The 18,700-nt window shown below is 45.7% G+C and overlaps 4 protein-coding genes across 7 annotated transcripts in view; 3 read left to right on the top strand and 1 right to left on the bottom strand.

The window, feature by feature from the left end:
* Nucleotides 1–750: 750 nt before the first annotated feature.
* On the top strand, nucleotides 751–2,485 carry LOC147420543 (uncharacterized). Its single transcript, XM_086504278.1, has one exon. It carries the CDS (start codon nucleotides 1,339–1,341, stop codon nucleotides 1,675–1,677), a length of 339 nt encoding a protein of 112 aa, XP_086360404.1. The 5' UTR covers nucleotides 751–1,338; the 3' UTR covers nucleotides 1,678–2,485.
* Nucleotides 2,486–2,627: 142 nt separating this feature from the next.
* LOC147420544 (uncharacterized) lies at nucleotides 2,628–3,364 on the top strand. Its single transcript, XM_086504279.1, has 2 exons — nucleotides 2,628–2,816; nucleotides 2,966–3,364. The coding sequence occupies exons 1-2, from the start codon at nucleotides 2,643–2,645 to the stop codon at nucleotides 3,194–3,196; spliced, it is 405 nt and encodes a 134-aa protein (XP_086360405.1). The 5' UTR covers nucleotides 2,628–2,642; the 3' UTR covers nucleotides 3,197–3,364.
* A 153-nt stretch (nucleotides 3,365–3,517) lies between these two features.
* Nucleotides 3,518–10,442, top strand: LOC147420545 (uncharacterized). Its single transcript, XM_086504277.1, has one exon. The coding sequence runs from the start codon at nucleotides 5,545–5,547 to the stop codon at nucleotides 6,049–6,051; it is 507 nt and encodes a 168-aa protein (XP_086360403.1). The 5' UTR covers nucleotides 3,518–5,544; the 3' UTR covers nucleotides 6,052–10,442.
* Nucleotides 10,443–17,284: 6,842 nt separating this feature from the next.
* LOC147420546 (uncharacterized) overlaps nucleotides 17,285–18,700 on the bottom strand; it is a 2,082-nt gene continuing 666 nt past the window's right edge. The window contains exons 3-4 of one of the 4 annotated variants that reach the window (XM_086504282.1): nucleotides 17,877–17,990; nucleotides 17,285–17,549 (exon numbers count right to left, since the gene is read on the bottom strand). In XM_086504282.1, coding sequence (XP_086360408.1) covers nucleotides 17,432–17,549; nucleotides 17,877–17,990 — 232 coding nt within the window. In that variant the 3' untranslated portion in view covers nucleotides 17,285–17,431. Of the gene's footprint in view, nucleotides 17,550–17,849; nucleotides 17,991–18,700 lie in introns of all 4 variants that reach the window. The other 3 variants (XM_086504283.1, XM_086504280.1, XM_086504281.1) reach the window with 3 other exon arrangements.

Genomic DNA, 18,700 nt, shown 5'->3' on the forward strand with positions numbered 1-18,700 from the left:
AGTCCGGCCCAGCAGTTCACCCCAGTACTTGATTCCATCCGCAGGAAGCTCACTCACTAGTCAGCTTGTCACCTCTCTCTAGCTGGTCGTGCTCTTGTGGTGAATCACGTACTGCTGGCCACTGCTTGGTATATTGCTTCATGTTGGATGCATCATGCTGCACCCTGGAGTGATCTCCAGGCTCAGGCGCTTGGTGCGTAACTATTTATGGGCAGGATCTGATGGTTCACACGACACTAGAGCCAGAGTTGTGTGGCACACATGCATTTTGCCTCATTCTCAGGGAGGTTTGGGTATCATCTAGAGATACAGAGTAGAGCTCTCATTTCCAAGTGCATCATGCGGGGTCTCTTCCTTGGGCATGAGCCTTGGAAATCTTTTCTTCGCCATGCAGTTCTGGTCTCGACCCCTGCTGGGAGGGGGGAGTGGACACTGGACACCTTCCTACAGATTCATTTTCAGTGATGCAGTTCTTGCACGTCCGGGATCTTATTTTTTGCGATCCATTCTTGGAGTATGGCAGACTTTGCGCAGAGACATTATACATCGGGAGCTAGTTCTCACAGAGGAGATTTGAGCGCCAGCCTCTCATCTGGAATCCTGGGGTTCAAGATGCAGAGGGTCGGCAGCTAGGATGTCGCACTCACATTGATTGTGCAGCTTGGGACAGAGGCCCTGCGTCTTCCTTACATACTTGGCTATCAGCTAGTGCCTGGATGCAGATTTGTTGGCCACGACATTTCTATTGGCAGAGGTGTTGTACCGCGCAGGATTGAGATAGATGTTGCTATTCTACAGTGTTGGATTGATGCTGTCACAGATCCCCCCCCTCTTGAGACTCAGTCTTTCCTGACAGGGTGGTGGGCTTTCTTCCAGTCTACTCACTTTCCACCATCTTGGGCTCGCTGGGGAGATTTGTCCTTTGTGGTTCTTCCTGATTTCAGATTGCTACATGCAGATTCAATCCCCCCTTTGCCTGATGGCTCTTGGCATCGTATACGTGTTGTCGGTGCCAAAGGCAAGATACATACTGTTGATCCAGAGATTGAGATAGACCACATTGATCTTTGGACTTTATGGATTTGGGAGGGGCGTCCACTCTCTCGATTATCATGGGACCCTGGAGAGTGGCTTTGGTCGGCAGTACGCTCAATAGACCCACCAGTCTCATTCTTTGAGTACTCTGTTCCGATTGGCAGGGCCATTTTTCTTCGACAGGATCATAGGCAGCCTACTAGATTGCGTGCATGCCTTCATGCTGGCCTTTCCCATGCATTCACAGGCAGATTTTGGAGCCATATTTGGTCAACTAGGATCAGTCGCAGGATTACCTACTTCATGTGGATGGTTGCTCATGCGGGGTTGCCGGTTGGGACTTGGTCAACACAGATAGGTCACGACTCTACTTGTGTCCGATGTACTACTCACTCACCAGAGTCACAGAGACACTGCCTTTGGACATGTGCTCAGGTGCAGCCGATATGGAGATCTATTTGCCTACTACTCTCTTGTGTAGGCGTTTGTCAGGGCTATGTTACATGGGGTGTTGTATCTTGGCTTCTGCAGTTCATTGGCCCACATATTTTCTTTGAGGGAGAGGCTTCAGACCCCGTCTATCTTCTTGCCGCAGGGACCTACTATGCAGGATCACTCTCCATGATTCCAGCCTCAGCTTGAGATGCTGCAGACCAGGACAGGGAGCCTATTTTTGCCACCGTTGCTGGTGTTACACTGTGGTGTATTTGGAAGGCTCGTTGCATGCATGTTCTTAGTGATGAGCCTTCATCCGCGATCGATACACTGCGCATCATTTGGTCAGAGCTGTTGCACTCTCTACGCAGTCAGTGGGATGTTTCATAGGGAGATTCTAGAGCAGCAGAGCAGCGGGGTTTGATTTCATTCGTACCTGGGGACAGTCTTTTCATTTCTTTCAGAGAGAGAGATGTAAAGAATGAGGATGCAAGAGAGCTACACAAGACAAGCAACAAATACACAGAGATAGAAAGCAAGCTCAAGGAAGCTTCCAGAAGCTGAACTCTATCTTCTTTCATCTCTATCTCCTCTTTATAGAGTGTTCTGGATAGTTTTGTCGTGAAGAATGGCTCCAACTGTGAGAGGATCAAAGACGAGAAGCTTCTACAGAAGGCTAGAACAATTTTAGAGGGCACGCGCAGCGATCTAATTTTGGGACTGTTTTACTACTGCGTTTTTAGGACAGCCAATGCATCTTTTGGGTGCATTATCTGTGATTGCCTAGGAGGGTATTTGAGCCCGTGGTCATCCAAAGAATGCAATTTTCGGACCAAAAACCAACCATAAATCAATCTTTCCTTCCCGAAAAGCTTGCCCTTTGATAAAATAAAAGAAAAACCGCAAGGGGCACCATGTTTGGGGCCAACCGGTATCATCATCCTATTGTGGAAGCGCTCTAGCTCCACTTTTGTGAGTTCTTGTGTTGCTGAAATTTCCATTTGGTTTTTGTGTTTGCAAAAGTTTAGATTCTACTACCCTCTATCCCTAGGGGAGGCCGGTTTTATGGTTCTGTAGCTGGGACATCACCATCTTCTAGGTGAGCTTGTAATCGTCTTGGAAGCAAATATAAGCTGCTGTAATTTTATTTCAGCAAGGGAAAATTAGCAAGGATGTCGTCAAGTGATGATGATCATCATGAGGAGTCACAAACCTCGCAAGAACGGGAGTCGATGCATCGTCTTAAGTATTTCAATGATCAAAATGGAATGGGAGAGCAGACTACAAATGTATTTGAAAATGAAGAGGATGAAGATGCATTGTTCAAAGCAAAGTTTCTTAATGCTGTGAGTGTTTTGCAAGAACTCACTCAACATCCTCGATTTGCTGAATTTATGCAACCCTCTTCGATGCCTAAAGAGAGAGAAACCTTCATGTGCAGCTACCTAAGCTCAAGGTTGCAGCTAATCAATTCCATGTGATGTCTAACTTACAGGGACCTTCATTTCGACCCTTTTACTATGGTCAAGATGCCAATATGAATGAGCCAAGCAATGGTTTTCAGTATCTTAACCATGGACAGCCAAGTATTCCACAACATTCGACACATCCAAGGTATTTTGGTGGTGGTTCATTGTTCCAGGCTATGGCTAGAAATGCTTCCAGTCGCCATGGAATACCAGGAAATTACACTACAGGTTTTCAACCTAATGTGTTGGGCATGTAAGGGAATATGTATGGATTATGTTGCTTGGAATGCACATTTCTATGTACGGTAACATTGGCATGCAGCCAAGGATGCAAAGTGGCATGTATGGAAATATGGGACACCCTGTAAGTATGCTAGGCCTTGTAAATCCCTTTTTGGGTAATACAAAGTATAATATCCGACCAACTACGGTACCATATTGATGATTTCTCATCCAAGGGCAAGTCAAAAGAATACAAAGAAGGTGGTGCAACAATGAAGTTTGAGACTTTTAATGGGACACAAGACAAGTGTGAATTATACACTGGAGTTGATTGAAAATGCAGCCACAATTGATGCATTACTGGAAGGTGAGACAAGTGGTTTCAAAAAAACCAATGTTAATGCAAATAAAGAATGAAAGCCAGGAAAGTCTACCTCTGCAGATTGGATTCTTTTGCGTTTTGAAAAGGCAAGGCTTAAGAAAAGGACGGGCAAAGAGAGCCTATCCCTAAGCTTAGTATGCGCTATTATGGGCCTTTTCAAGTATTGCAAAAGATTAGTGAAGTAGCTTACAGGATGAAGCTACCTAATCATTGGAAGATTCATAATGTGTCACGTGCACACGGGCTCGGTGTGCCACGTGGACATTTTATGTCGTCATCCAGAGCCAATTAAGTGTCTAGAGCCTAGGGGAATATGTGCAGGCACTTTTGTGAGCCTCATTGAAGGAGCTGCATGCCCGGACATATGCATTAGCTTAGGGTCAGTCAGTCAGAACGCTCTGGCACAAATGTTTGTACATGGTGTTTGACGGGTGTTGTTACACCTAGGTGGGCATCCGTCAACACAAGCATATAGATTAGGGTAGGGTCCCATCATGGTCCTGATCCCATGTCCATCAGATACCTGAGCAGTAAGCTACAGGGCAGATAAGTCAATGTGCACTTAAAAATGCACATTATCAAGGGTCAGTAAAATTGGATGGTTTTCAAGCGGAGAAACCTCGACTTAGCCTAAAGACCATATAAATACCCAAGGTGCCCATCATTTCTGGCACAAGCAGATCAAGAAGCAAGGGAGCATATTCAGCCTTGGCGTTTTTGGGTTTTCAGCCCATTTCTGGCAGCTTTATTGGTCACTACGCGTCGTTGACATCATCCACAAGTTGCTAGGTACCTAGGGTACCCATCAAGCCTTTGTTTTCGAGCAAACCGAAGGTTTTCATTGCCAAAAAGTGTAGCAGAAGTGGGCTGCAAAGTGACCTGCGTTTTTGCATCAAGAGTGCCCCATCACCATCTCTTGCTTGCGTTAGCATCATTGCTGCCCGCTCTCCCTTTCTATCGCATAGCAGAGTCATCCCCATCATCTCTTGCTTGCGTTAGTTGGTTTTCAGCCCGCTCCTTGCTTTGCCCTTGCGTTAGTTGGTCAATCTTGCGCTCCGGTCCCGCATCGCTTTGCTCGCACATCTTGCTAGGGATCCCTTTTCCCATCTTCCCCAAGTATCCATCGCAAGCATAGGCAAGGCACATTAGGACTGCAAATCAGCCCCAACTTCGCATCATTCTCAGCCCCATATCTGCTGTCATTCCAGCCCCATTCTTGCCCATTTCAGCCCCGACCCGGTGGCGAATTCGGCATCGACATCGGCCTCGTTTTGGCGCATCTTCATCTCTGTTTTCAGGCTGCGTTTTCAGCAGAGAATTACAGCCTGTTTTCAGCCATCATCTACCTCAATCAGGCGCATCAAAACAGCCCCCAACATCCCTATATTGGAGGCCTATCTTCGCCGATCGAGGGATATCTTTGGCTACATCAAATCAGCCCGGAAAGTACTCCTAAATCAGGGTATTTGAAGGTCTATAGGTTTGCATTGCAAGAGTCTAGTCTTGTATAACCATTTGTGAAAATAAAGCAAATACCACATCGGTAACGGTGTGGGGGGCCCTTGAGAGGGTTAGTTGGGACCCCATCGGGTGTCGTCTCTCGTCTCTCTCTCTCTATTTACAAGAGTCTTGTTGCGTTAGTTGTGCATGTTCAGTGCTAAGGATTGGTCAAGTGTGTTGCTAGATCTATACCTATTCACATTGCTTCCGCTGCATCTCACATTGGTATCAGAGCATTGATTGCTTCACACAGCAGTACTAATTCAAAGCAAAAATAAAAATAAAAATCTTGTGTTGAGTTGTGTTTTCAGCAGGACTTTCCCAGGAGCGCTCCCTCCACTCAAAGAGAAAGGAGGTCTGCCGTTGAGGTAGCGCCGTGCGCCTTGAGCGCAAGAGAAAGTAGGCACTGTTAATGCAAGGTTTCAGTAGCGGTGCGCCTACGAGGGAGTAGATAGCGCCATCTTGGTGCGAAGGTTGATTCACTCTCTTCACGCATAGTGCATGGTGGTCACCCGTAGCGGTATGAGTACATCCGATCAAGACTCCGCAAACCCTTCCTCTTCTACGGCTGATCCATCCCCAGCTAATCCCATGGGTGCTATGTTCCGAATGATGATGGAAATGATGGCACGTCAGGATGAAGAGCGCCGAGCGGCAGCCGAGAAGGAAGAGAAGCGAATGGCGTTTGAGGCAGCAAGGGAGGAGAGGCGTTTAGCGTTTGACGCTCAACGCATGGCGGCAGAGGCATCTGCCCGCGCCGAGGAAGCCACTGCTTTACGCAATATGATTTCTTTACTTGCCGATTGCCCTAGCCCATCCTCAGAGCCCGACTACGAGCAGTTGGCAACGTCCATTGCAGAGGCTACGGCCAAAACAGCAACACCTTCTCCTCTTCCAGAGAAGGTGACATTCAGTAAGTATGATGGTAAGATGGATGCCTTAGTAATTCATTCTTGGTTTCATCAGTTTCCTTCGTACTTTGCACTAACCAAAAAGACAGACACTTAGAAGGTTCTTCTTGCCATGATGCATCTCATTGGGGATGCTATGATGTGGAAAGAAGAGTGGGTGGATAAAAAGATGCTTGAGCATGTTGCTTCTAGTGGTTTTGATGAGGATCAGCCTCTCACTTATGTGTGGGCTGAATGTCGTCAAGATCTGACAGCCCGCTTCTTACCCCCACAGTATCTGAAGGGTCTTAGAGATGATTTTAGATCTCTGTCTCAGAATGGTAAACCAGTTATGTCTTATGCTAACTGAGTTTCCTAAATTGGGGGACAATTACATAAGTCTGATGATGACAGTTTGGAGGCATTTTTGTTTGGCTTGGATATCATTATCAAGTACGATGTGGAAGCCGACGATCCGAAGACTTTCGACGAGGCGGTTCGCTTGGCTCAACTTCAGGAGCTCAAGCACAACAAAGGTAAGCCAGAGTCTGTAAGTTTTTCTCCCTCTTCTGTCGATACATCAAAGTCCAGTCGTGGGTCAGGGAATGCTCCCAAGCAAGCCCCGAAGTCTACCCCATCATAGTCCACCTCTAGTGCTAGCACAAGTGATAAGGGTAAGGAAAAGGCTGCAAAGCCCACACTTACTCCTGATGAAAAGGTTGCACAGGGCATTCTAGGGAGATTCTTAAGTAAGGAGGAAAGAACCATGTATGCTAAATAACAAAGGTGTTTTAAGTGCCATACAAAGGGTCATCTGAAGAAGGATTGTCCTAAGAAAGTCAGGAAGGCTGACTCTTCTTCCGCTCCATCTTCAAGCGCGAATCCTCAGGTTAACGCCATGAGATGGTAGAGCTTGAAGATAAGCAGGAGGGGAAATTTGATGAAGAGGAATTGCTCAAGTGTTATGGGCATGTCAATGGTCAAAGGGTAGTGGTATTGTTTGATCATGGAAGTACACAAGATGTGATTAGTAGCGCTCTAGTGAAGCGTGCCCGTCTTCAGACTACTCCTATTCCACCTATACCGGTGTAGGGATTCTCTGAAGGCATGGATGCTTCCATTTCTGAAGAGTGTGAAAATGTCAATTTAGTCGTTCAATAAGCACAGTTCACTCGCTCTTTTGTGGTTTCTAAACTTTCTGGATGTGATGTTATTCTTGGTATTAAGTGGTTTCGTAGGTACAAGCCTTATATGGATTGGGACACGAACACACTTCTTATCAATCATGATGTTCCGCAGCCAGTACTCATTCGTGTTGAGAGTGGCATTCCTTCAATCCCTCTCATTTCACATGTTCACGCTAAGCGCGAGCTTCGTCGTGGAGCACAGGCGGCGGTGATCTACGTCAATCCTACGTCATGGAATGGATGTATTCTCGAAAGGTATGGCGATTTGTTTGTTGAATATAATGACTTATTTCTCCACAATGATTTACCTCCATCACTTCCACCCAAGCGACCAGAGGACCATGTGATCGCCCTAGTAGATGGTGCTATTGGTCGTACTCCGTATGAGGCAGCATTTGGTCGTCCTTTTCAATCTTTGTTGACTAGGTCGGTGTCTTAACGTTCCTGATGCTAATCATGTTAGTGAGTCTTTTGCAGAGATTTTTGAGTGTTAAGCTTCGGCTTAGCAAGGCTCAGGAATCATATTCTAGATAGGCTAATAAGCATCGCCAAGATGTCTCGTTCAAGGAGGGTGACTGGGTATATTTGAGGATCATGAAGCAACGTTTGAAGCAAGTTGGTAAGAAATGTCCTAAGTTGTCTTATCGTATGTACGGTCCATTTCCCGTCATCGGCAAGGTAAATGACGTTTCCTTTCGCCTACAGTTACTTGCTTCGTGGACAATGCATAATGTTTTCCATGTTTCTTTGCTTAAATTGTTTCAGGGTGAACCTCCAAGGAGTGTCCCAGAAGAGGAGCAACCTGAGATCGTTGATGAGGCCGAAGTTCTGAACCGAAGCAGATCCTCTTGCATCGATTTAAGCACGGGTCGAATAAGAAGAAGCGACAGTACTTCCTCAACTTCAAGGATCGAGGTACCCATGAAGCTGCTTGGGTGGACGAGGAGTTTTTCTCGGATTATCCACTACTACTCAGCTCATATGAGGAGGCCATGCGGCTCGGCATCGGCGCCTCACCTTAAGCAAGAGAGGATGTCATCTGCACACGGGCTCAGTGTGCCACGTGGACATTTTACGTCGTCATCCAGAGCCAGTTAAGTGTCTAGAGCCAAGGGGAATATGTGCCGGCACTTTTGTGCTCATTGAAGGACCTGCATGCCCGAACATAACCATTAGCTTAGGGTCAGTCAGTCAGAACCCTCAGGCACAAATGTTTATACATGGTGTTTGACGGGTGTTGTTACACCTAGGTGGGCATCCGTCAACACAAAGCATATAGATTAGGGTAGGGTCCAGTCATGGTCCAGATCCCATGTCCATCAGATACCTTAGGAGTGAGTTACAGGGCAGATAAGTCAATGTGCACTTAAAAATGCACATTATCAAGGGTCAGTAAAATTGGATGGTTTTCAGGCGGAGAAACCTCGACTTAGCTAAAATTCCATATAAATACCCAAGGTGCCCATCATTTCTAGCACAAGCAGATCAAAAAGCAAGGGAGCATATTCAGCCTTGGCGTTTTTGGGTTTTCAACCCGTTTCTGGCAGCTTTATTGGTCACTACGCGTCGTTGACATCATCCACAAGTTGCTAGGTACCTAGGGTACCCATCAAGCCTTTGTTTTTCGAGCAAACAGAAGGTTTTCGTCGCCAAAAAGTGCAGCAAAAGTGGGTTGCAAAGTGACCTGCGTTTTTGCATCAAGAGTGCCCCATCACCATCTCTTGCTTGCGTTAGCATCATTGCTGCCCGCTCTCCCTTTCTATCGCGTAGCAGAGCCATCCCCATCATCGCTTGCTCGCGTTAGTTGGTTTTCAGCCCGCTCCTTGCTTCGCCCTTGCGTTAGTTGGTCAATCTTGCGCTCCCGCATCGCTTTGCTCGCACATCTTGCTATGGATCCCTTTTCCCATCTTCCCCAAGCATCCATCGCAAGCATAGGCAAATTAGGACTGCAAATCAGCCCCAGCTTCGCATCATTCTCAGCCCCATATCTGCTGTCATTCCAGTCCCATTCTCAGCCACATTCTTGCCCATTTCAGCCCCCATCTGGTGGCGCATTCGGCATCGACATCGGCTGCGTTTTGGCACATCTTCATCTCTGTTTTCAGGCTGCGTTTTCAGCAGAGAATTACAGCCTGTTTTCAGCCATCATCTACCTCAATCACGCGCATCAAAACAGCCCCCAACATCCCTATATTGGAGGCCTATCTTCACCGATCGAGGGATATCTTTGGCTACATCAAATCAGCCCGGAAAGTACTCCTAAATCAGGGTATCTGAAGGTCTACAGGTTTGCATTGCAAGAGTCTAGTCTTGTATAACCATTTGTGAAAATAAAGCAAATACCACATCGGTAACGGTGTGGGGGGCCCTTGAGAGGGTTAGTTGGGACCCCATCGGGTGTCGTCTCTCGTCTCACTCTCTCTATTTACAGGAGTCTTGTTGCGTTAGTTGTGCATCTTCAATGCTAAGGATTGGTCAAATGTGTTGCTAGATCTATACCTATTCACATTGCTTCCGCTGCATCTCACATTGGTATCAGAGCATTGATTGCTTCACACAGCAGTACTAATTCAAAGCAAAAATAAAAATAAAAATCTTGTGTTGAGTTGTGTTTTCAGCAGGACTTTCCCAGGAGCGCTCCCTCCACTCAAGGAGAAAGGAGGTCTGCCGTTGAGGTAGCGCCGTGCGCCTTGAGCGCAGGCGAAAGTAGGCACTGTTAATGCAAGGTTTCAGTAGCGGTGCGCCTGCGAGGGAGTAGATAGCGCCATCTTGGTGCGAAGGCCGATTCACTCTCTTCACGCATAGTGCATTGTGGTCACCCATAGCGGTATGAGTACATCTGATCAAGACTCCGCAAACCCTTCCTCTTCTACGGCTGATCCATCCCCAGCTAATCCCATGGGTGCTATGTTCCGAATGATGATGGAAATGATGGCACGTCAGGATGAAGAGCGCCGGGCGGCGGCCGAGAGGAAAAGAAGCGAATGGCATTTGAGGCAGCAAAGGAGGAGAGGCGTTTAGCGTTTGAGGCTCAGCGCATGGCGGCCGTGGCAACTGCCCGTGCCAAGGAAGCCACTGCCTTACACAATATGATTGCTTTACTTGCCGATCGCCCTAGCCCATCCTGAAAGCCTGACTACGAGGAGTTGCTAACGTCCATTGCAGAGGATACGGCGAAAACAGCAGCACCTTCTTCTCTCCAGAGAAGGTGACATTCAGTAAGTATGATGGTAAGATGGATGCCGTAGTAATTCACTCTTGGTTTCATCAATTTCCTTCGTACTTCACTAACCAAAAAGACAGACACTCAGAAGGTTCTTCTTGCCATGTTGCATCTCATTGGGGATGCTATCACGTGGAAAGAAGAGTGTGTGGATAAGAAGATGCTTGAGCATGTTGCTTCTAGTGGTTTTGATGAGGATCAGCCTCTCACTTATGTATGGGTTGAATTTCGTCAAGATCTGACAGCCGGCTTCTTACCCCCACGGTATTTGAAGGGTCTTAAATATGATTTTAGATCTCTGTCTCAGAATGGTAAACCAATTATGTCTTATGCTAACCGAGTGTCCCAAATTGGGTACAATTATGTAAGTCTGATGATGACAGGTTGGAGGCATTTTTGTTTGGCTTGGATACCATTATCAAGTACGATGTGGAAGCCAACGATCCGAAGACTTTCGACGAGGCGGTTCGCTTGGCTCAACTTCAGGAGCTCAAGCACAACAAAGGTAAGCCAAAGTCGGTAAGTTTTTCTCCCTCTTCTGTCGATACATCAAAGTCCAGTCATGGGTCGGGGAATGCTCCCAAGCAAGCCCCGAAGTCTACCCCATCACAGTCCACCTCTAGTGCTAGCACAAGTGATAAGGGTAAGTGTAACTAAGTTAGACTTTGTAAATAATTAATTTATTTACGAGAAAAAAAAAATCTAATTAGTTGTGTGCACATCATAATAGATTTAGCAGTTCTCGGGCCTCAGGTGCGCGCAAGTTTGGGCCAGTGCACCTCAGGGAGACCCTAGCAGAAAATACCCTGAAGCCCTAGCGATTGGGAAATTGGGTCTTCAATGAAGGGGTAGATAGTAGCCTCAGATTTCAGGCTCAAAAAATTACGCGCGCTAGTGCAAACACAGGAATGAGATGGGGTCCTTAGAATAATAACCCTAAGGGCTGAATCATTTTACGGCCTTAGGATAAGTCAGTTAAGGTATTTTTAAATTGTCTATGCCGGACCAAATGACCGGACAAGTGCGAACAGGTAATGCCAGAGCAGTGTCGGTACGGCATTGCGTTGGGGAGCAGCTAACAATTTCATTAGTAGCATTTGTGTGTGCAATTGTGAGTTAATTTGCACATTTCATTAATAGCCTAGGGATTTTTAAAAAGTGAAAGTTGAAGGGTTTTTTAATTAATAAGTAAGTGGCACACTTACCAATGTAAACTAACTCTCTCTCACTCTCACTCTCACCCTCTCTCTCTTCCTAGCGCCCCCTCTCCCTGATGGCTATTTAGGAGCCTCCCCTCCCCCATTTTCAGTGTTGGCAGTGCTCCTACCCCCCCTTATTGTGAGTATGCTCTATGCATTGGAGCCCTCCATGGAAGCTTGAGAGCAGCCCCTTGCGACATATGTGGTAGCCTCGTGCTCCCATTGTCTAGAACAAGGGTTCTCATAGCCATAGCCAGCTTTTGGTGAAGTTTCATCGCGAGAAGTTACAGCAGGCACTCTCTTCGTAGAGTGTGGTGGCTGTAAATTCTCTGTTTTTAGCCCTTAATCACCTCCTTTAGACTGAATTTCAGCAAAATACATATAGAATCTGGTTCTTCTTTACCTACACTACATGTACACAAAGTTTCGTGCAATTCCATCGCTGCTCCATTGTTTTTGTTGCAGGAATAATTGCGCATAAAGGGACTTAGTCAGCGGAAGGTAGACTCTCATTTTCAAGAGCTTCCGTTGAATTTTGTGGAAGATAGACTCTCGTTTTCGAGAGCTTCCCAAAATCTCATAGTAGAGGGAAGATCCTCTCAGTTTTCAGAGAGTAGCTTTCGCACTCTCTCAGTCAGAAGCTGAAAAGAAAGAATAGAGGACAGGCTATTGCCCCGTTCTTGTGCTTGTAAAGATTCTCCCTTAGTAATAAAGATAATCTCTTTATGGGGGGGGGGGACCAGCCCATCTTTTGGTCCCCAATGAAGTGTCAAGCTTTCTCTCTTTCTCTCTCTAATTCTCTTGAGTATTTGAAGTACAATTAAAAGTCAGTTTACGCTTTTGTATTTTTGTGACAGTGGTATCAGAGTAAGGTCATCTCTCTCTTCCTTAAGGGATTGACGACTCTTGGCAGACTGCAGAAATGGGAGGACGCGAGATAGAGTTCTCTCTCCTTCAACAGCAGGTGGAAGAGTTGCAAAAAGCTCTCTCCCATCCAGAAGTCCAAAATATTCTCCATATTCTTGAGAAAGGGAAGGAGAAAATGCAGATGGGGTCGGGAGAAATCCCGCAGAACCCAAAGGTGCCAAAACCAAGGAAAGATCCTTTGATTGGAACCTCCCGCATGCAGGAGAGGCATAGGAAACCTCCAGAACGTCATGTGCGGTTTAACCCAAAGGTTCAAGAGCAGGATCCTCTTGATTCCCCTCAGTTCTCTTTCATGAAGGATCTGGATGACATCGTTGCTCCGGAAGACATGTTTCTTGACGATCCATCGCAGGAAGAAGTGCATTCAAGGGAAAAGACTCCTGTCCATAAGGAGTCTAAGCATAGAAAGAAGGAGCACCATAAGAAGAAGCACCACAGGCAGAAAACATTCAAGTCGGAGACAAAGATGTGAAATTTGACATTTACAATGGACGGCGTGATAATGACAAAGCTTTGGCTTTCATCCGCCAATTCGAAGTTGCATTTGCTAAAGGGAATTTTAAAGAAAGATCCAAGCTTCGCCATGTTAGTATGTACCTGAAAGGCACCGTCAGCAGTTGGTGGTTAACCCTTATCCTGGAAGATCGCAAACCCCAAGATTGGACTGCTTTCAAGAAGGAGTTCTACGCACAGTTCCTTCCTCCAGACTATGAGGAAGAGGTAAAGAAAGAATGGGATTGACTTTCACAGTCGGAGAACGAAACTGTTTCACGCTATGTGGATAGGTTTTGGGACGTTCTCTTGAAAGTCACTCCATTCAAGAAGATTGACGATTCGGAAAAGATGCGCAAGTTTGAAGCAGGATTGCCTGAAGCCTTGCAAAAGGCTATGAAGCTTTACCCTCGAGGTAACTTGCAGATACTTATGGAATCAGCCCGCATAGCTGATGGAATACATGACAAGGGTACTCCCAGGAAGATGGAGCAAAGCACTTACCATGCCAAGCAGAAGGCTCTCCATGAGCAGCCTACCTCTACTTCTTCTTCTCAAAAGAAGAAAAGAACCGCCTCTGAAGCAGAAGCAAAGCCAAATCAGCCCAAGAAAGGGAGATATCTCTCTCCTGTTGAGTTGCGAACTTATATTAGTGAAGGAAGATGCTTCAAGTGTGGACAAGTTGGTCATATGAAGGGTGACTGTCCTACCAAACCTCCACAACCACCCTCTTCCAATGCAGTTCCAGATGTACAGGGAAATACAACCAAGGATGGAAAAGAAAGAGCTCTTCTTAAAGCATGGGATAGCATCAACAACCAACGGGCTCTCATTTTGCTTGACCCTGACAGTACAGACAACTTCATCTCTACCAAGCTAGCTGATGACCTGAACTTGCAGCCCAATCGTTTTGGAGTTTCTATTCAAGCACAATCCGCTTTCAAAGGACAGAACACAAACTCTACTCCAATCATAGGGAAGTTGAATCTAAAGGTCGACGACTACAAAGATCAAGAGTCTTTCTTACTAGCTTCACTTAAAGGATGCGATGTTATCTTGGGAATGCCTTGGCACTACAAGATGCATCCCATTCCGGACTATGTTCAGAAAACCTTATCCTTTGCTCATAAAGGAGAGGAGTATCTTGTACTTGCAGATGCAAGTGATTGGCGTATTCCTATCGCTAATCACATTGCCATCAAGAAAGAAATGAAAAAGTGTGTTTCAGCGTACTTGATTTTTGCAAGAGAGAGAGATGTGTCTGTTTCACAACTTTCTTCCTCTTTAGAGCAAAAAAGACTTAAGTTATTAGAAAGTTATCAAGATTGTTTTGTAGATGAACTTCCAAATGAACTCCCACCTCCTTGACCTGAGGATCACATAATTGATTTGATCCCAGGAAGTTCTCCTCCAAATCAGCCCCTTTATCGAGTTAGTCTAATGCAGCAAGAGGAAATTCTCAAGCAGGTTAACGAACTTTTGGAGAAGGGCTTAAGAAGGCCTAGTACTTCTCCATATTGTTCACTTGTCTTGCTAGTACAGAAAAAGGATGGCACATTCCGCATGTGCATAGACTATAGATCTCTAAACAAGATCACAATCAAGAATCGATTTCCAATCCCTCGGATTGACGACATTCTTGACAAGTTACAAGGAGCAAGTGTCTTTAGTCGTATAGACCTTAAGAGCGGTTATCATCAAATCCGCATAGCTCCTCAGGATGTGCATAGGCATCGCTACCGAACACCCTAAAGTAGGAGAAATCTGGTTTGCTACCGAAGTAGGCCTCGAAAGGAGTCTTCCCAAGAACTGCTAATGTCGAAGACCTGTTCAGAGTATGCACCGCAGTAGACATCGCCTCCGCTCAAAACGTCTGCGGCAATAAAGTACTCTGGGCTAACAGAGTCCTAGCCATCTCCACCACTGTCCTGTTCTTCCTTTCCACAACACCATTCTCAAATGGTGTGCCCGTGTTAGCAAACTCCCTCTTGATGCCTTTACCTGCACAAAACCGCTGGAACTCCCCTGAGGTGAATTCCCCATCTTTATCAACCCTTATTGTCTTGACAGAGTCACCTGATTCTTTCTCCACAAGCCCTGTCCATTCCTTGAGACCGAGAAAGGCTTCACTTTTGTGTTTCAAGAAGAACACCCAAGTTAGCCTGCTGAAATCATCCACCGCAAGCATGAAATACTTGCTACCGCCAAGAGACGTGTGCTGCATAGGCCCGCACAAATCCATGTGTACAACTCCAACCGTTGGGTGGCCCTCCGAGACGCCTTTTTCGGAAAAGGCTCCCCATGTTGCTTCCCTTGCAAACAAGAGCTGCACGTGCTCTTCTACACCTCAATATTCCTCGCACCAACTGGCTCTTGAAAGCCTGCCTAAGATAGTCATAGTTGAGGTGCCCAAACCTGGCATGCCACAAGTCACTGATGGAAGAGGCTGGAAGGTAATGAACGAGAGCACTCGAGTCCTGTAACTTGTACACTCCATGTTCACTCCATGTTCCTCATAGCCTTCGCCAACCACCTACCTTAAAACCTTGTTTTAAATCCATATATGATCCTCGGAAAACTCCACAAGAAGGCCAAGCGAACAAAGCTCCTTCACTGAAAGAAGATAACCGAGATCAGGAACATACAGCACCTTGGAGGAAAGCATACCTCCCTTGCCGTTCGGAATAATGTCCAGGTCGCCAATCCCCCGAATAGGAACGGATGTCTTATCCCCCATGAACACCTTCCCCTTCTTGGCTTGAAGATGTTTAAGACCATCCTTCAGTGGTGTCATGTGCTTTGAAGCACCACTGTCCACGATCCACTCCCGAGCCAAAGATGAAGTAAGGAGAGTCTCCTCGTCGGACTCATCACTCTCCAGAAGGTCTATATGCTCAAAAGCTCCTGGTCGAGCCACCGTTGTAGTCTCCTTCGTGTCCTTCGCTCCCTTTGTAGATTTCTTCGGGCAATTGCGACGGATGTGGCCCTCCTCGCCACAATCAAAGCAAGTAACCTCCTTCTTTGAACTCTCTGGCTTCGCATCATCCTTGGACTGTTGTTGCTTGCCCTTGGTTTGTTGTTTCTTCTTTTGTCTCTGGTTCCTCGAACCTTGGCCAGTCAAGCCAACTAAGCCCCCTCTGCTTCCAGAGTTGTTCTTGAACCGATCCTCATGATCCAACACCATGGGAACTAGCTCTTCCGATGTTAGATCAGTCATCCGTCCCGAAGTAATCAAAGAAGAACAGAAATTACTGTATGTGTTGGGTAGGTGAGACAACAAAGTGGTCGTCCATGTCGTCGGACGAGATGACCTTGCCTGCCGCCTGCACATCCTGCTGTATCCCTTGGAGCTTGTTGATGTGATCTTGCATGGAGGCTGACTTGGCGGGGTTGAGCGTCCTTATCTGGACCTCAATCACCACCCTCTTTATCGGGGTCATCCGATTGTAAAGCGAACCAAGACGTAGCCATATATCGCGGGCTCCCGTCGTCGTTTTGATGTGCTCAATCATGGATGGTGAGCAGTCAAGGAATATGAATGACCATATCCTGGCATTCAATCGATCCCATTGGATAGCTTCCTTTGACAACACAGATTGCATGAAAGATGAAGATGAGGACGATCCCTCTACACTCTTCACCACCGGCCAGGGGATATCCTGAGACACCATCTGTAGAAGATCGTGTCTCCAGCACTGACTCCATGGTAAGCTGTCTCAAAACACCGATGACATTTTACATTCATTAGACATCTCTCCTATTCTGCCACTCATGCTTGCAGTTACCTACTTAAATCATGCTTTGATGTGTTAAAAGTCATAGCCACAGTGATAACTTCCCATTGCATACAAGCCCTTCAATACTTACGTTCCGAACGAGCAACGTCTCTCCCCTCTTGAGCCTTCGATTGTTCAGAACATCTCTCAAACTTGTGGCAAGAGTGAAGCTAGTCGTTGAAGCGATCGATCCTTGAGCTTGTGCGTAGGACGACGCTCATTTACAGGACAACTTGAATAAACAAAGGAATCGCCACAAATCATGACTGGCTTATAAGAGATTGTTACATGTGATGCTACAGATTACAACATCTAAACAACCTTCTTATTTCTAGAAGAGTGAACGCTCGCTCGAGACAAACTATCGAACCACAACAAACTAATTAAACAAGCTATAGGCCAATTATATTGAGCCATTGAAAAGACCGTTAAAAGACTATTAAGTGGGTTAGTTGAGACATACGACCTCCTACATATTCAAGAGACGTAAGGAAAACAATACACCATACGCATCAAGCCTTACTCACAGGCCAAAAGGATACACATGGAACATATAAGAGAGTGCAAATTCAGATAATATTCACAAAATAATGTACATTTCTCGTATTTCTGTCCACAAACTTCAACAGGCTCGTAACTAAAAGTGTGTTACATCTTTATATTATCTACCTTCTTGCACATTCCCTCTCAAGAATTAACGGTACTCCATCAAGGGAGTGATCAAATCCACGTTACCGATCATCCTTGACACTTTTCTCGAGCACACAACACCTCGCTTATTGCAAAAGTCTATCCACTCTTCATTACAAAGCCTGACATATAAAAACACAGAAGATGTGAGAAAAAATGAAGATTGCAATGAGATGCAAGATGAAGACACTGCAACAATGAGATGCAAGATGAGATCCAAAACTTACATAGACAAGCAGAAGCCAGGTAGAACCATGCAATGAGATGCAAGATGAGATACAAAACTTACATAGACAGGCAGAAGCCAGGTATAGATTGTCATAAATCAGCCAATCTTGATAGGAACTACTCACTTGACAGACTGAAAACAGAGACCATTCAATCACAGATGAGCCAAAGCTTACACTATGTTGTTTCCTTACCTCTTTCTCAAAGAACTAGGAAGGTACCTGGACCATTGAATCCTAGTTCTCATAGCATGCTTCTCAGTATCTTTAATATCATGCTTCTCAAAATCTTCTACTCCACCAATGCCTCCCCAAGTAGGAACATGCATAGCCCTGCTGAGATAACCAAAATCCAAAGCCTTGTGAAAACTTCAAAACCTGCAAGGGAATAATCCCTAAACCAAACTGCAATAAAAATCTTGTGGAAACTTTGCAGACAATGCAAGATATTCAAATAGCCTAAATACCTCAAAACAATCATGCAAAAAGATAAACCCTAGAACAAACTGCATTCAAATCCCTGTGACAACTTTATAGACAATGTAGAACCCTAGAACAAAGCACAGGCGAGCCAAATAATCCCTAAACCCAGTTTGCAATCAACACCCTGTGGCAGCTTTCAATCAACACCCTGTGGCAGCTTTGCAGACAATGCAAGACATAAAGATAACTCAAATATCTCAGAAACCATGCAAAGAAGATGAAAATCCAGACACAAACTGCAGTCAAAACCATGTAGCAAGTTTATAGACAATGTGGAAACCCTAGGACAAGGCAAATAATCTCTAAACCAAACAGTAGACGAAACAATGTGGCAACATTGCAGACAATGCAAGTCACTAAGATAACAAAACAATAGTGCAAAGTAGATGAAAACCCTAAAACAAACTGCCATCACGACCCTGAGACAACTTTAAAGACAATGAAAGTGCAGGCGAGGCAAATACTCGCCAAACCAGACTGCATTCTAAACCCTGTGGCAACTTTGCAGAAAATGCAGGACCACAAAATAAATGACCCAGAACAAACGTGCAAAGTAGAGAGAA

Source organism: Adiantum capillus-veneris, chromosome 28 (genome assembly GCF_014529385.1).
Source record: "Adiantum capillus-veneris isolate H3 chromosome 28, ASM1452938v2, whole genome shotgun sequence".
Classification (NCBI taxonomy): Eukaryota; Viridiplantae; Streptophyta; class Polypodiopsida; order Polypodiales; family Pteridaceae; genus Adiantum; species Adiantum capillus-veneris.

Coding starts and splice junctions, on each gene's coding strand:
- LOC147420544 (XM_086504279.1), top strand. CDS start 2,643: ATGTCGTCAAGTGATGATGATCATCATGAGGAGTCACAAACCTCGCAA. Junction 2,817..2,965: donor AAGCAAAGTTTCTTAATGCT/GTGAGTGTTTTG, acceptor TCTAACTTACAG/GGACCTTCATTTCGACCCTT.
- LOC147420543 (XM_086504278.1), top strand. CDS start 1,339: ATGTGGATGGTTGCTCATGCGGGGTTGCCGGTTGGGACTTGGTCAACA.
- LOC147420545 (XM_086504277.1), top strand. CDS start 5,545: ATGGTGGTCACCCGTAGCGGTATGAGTACATCCGATCAAGACTCCGCA.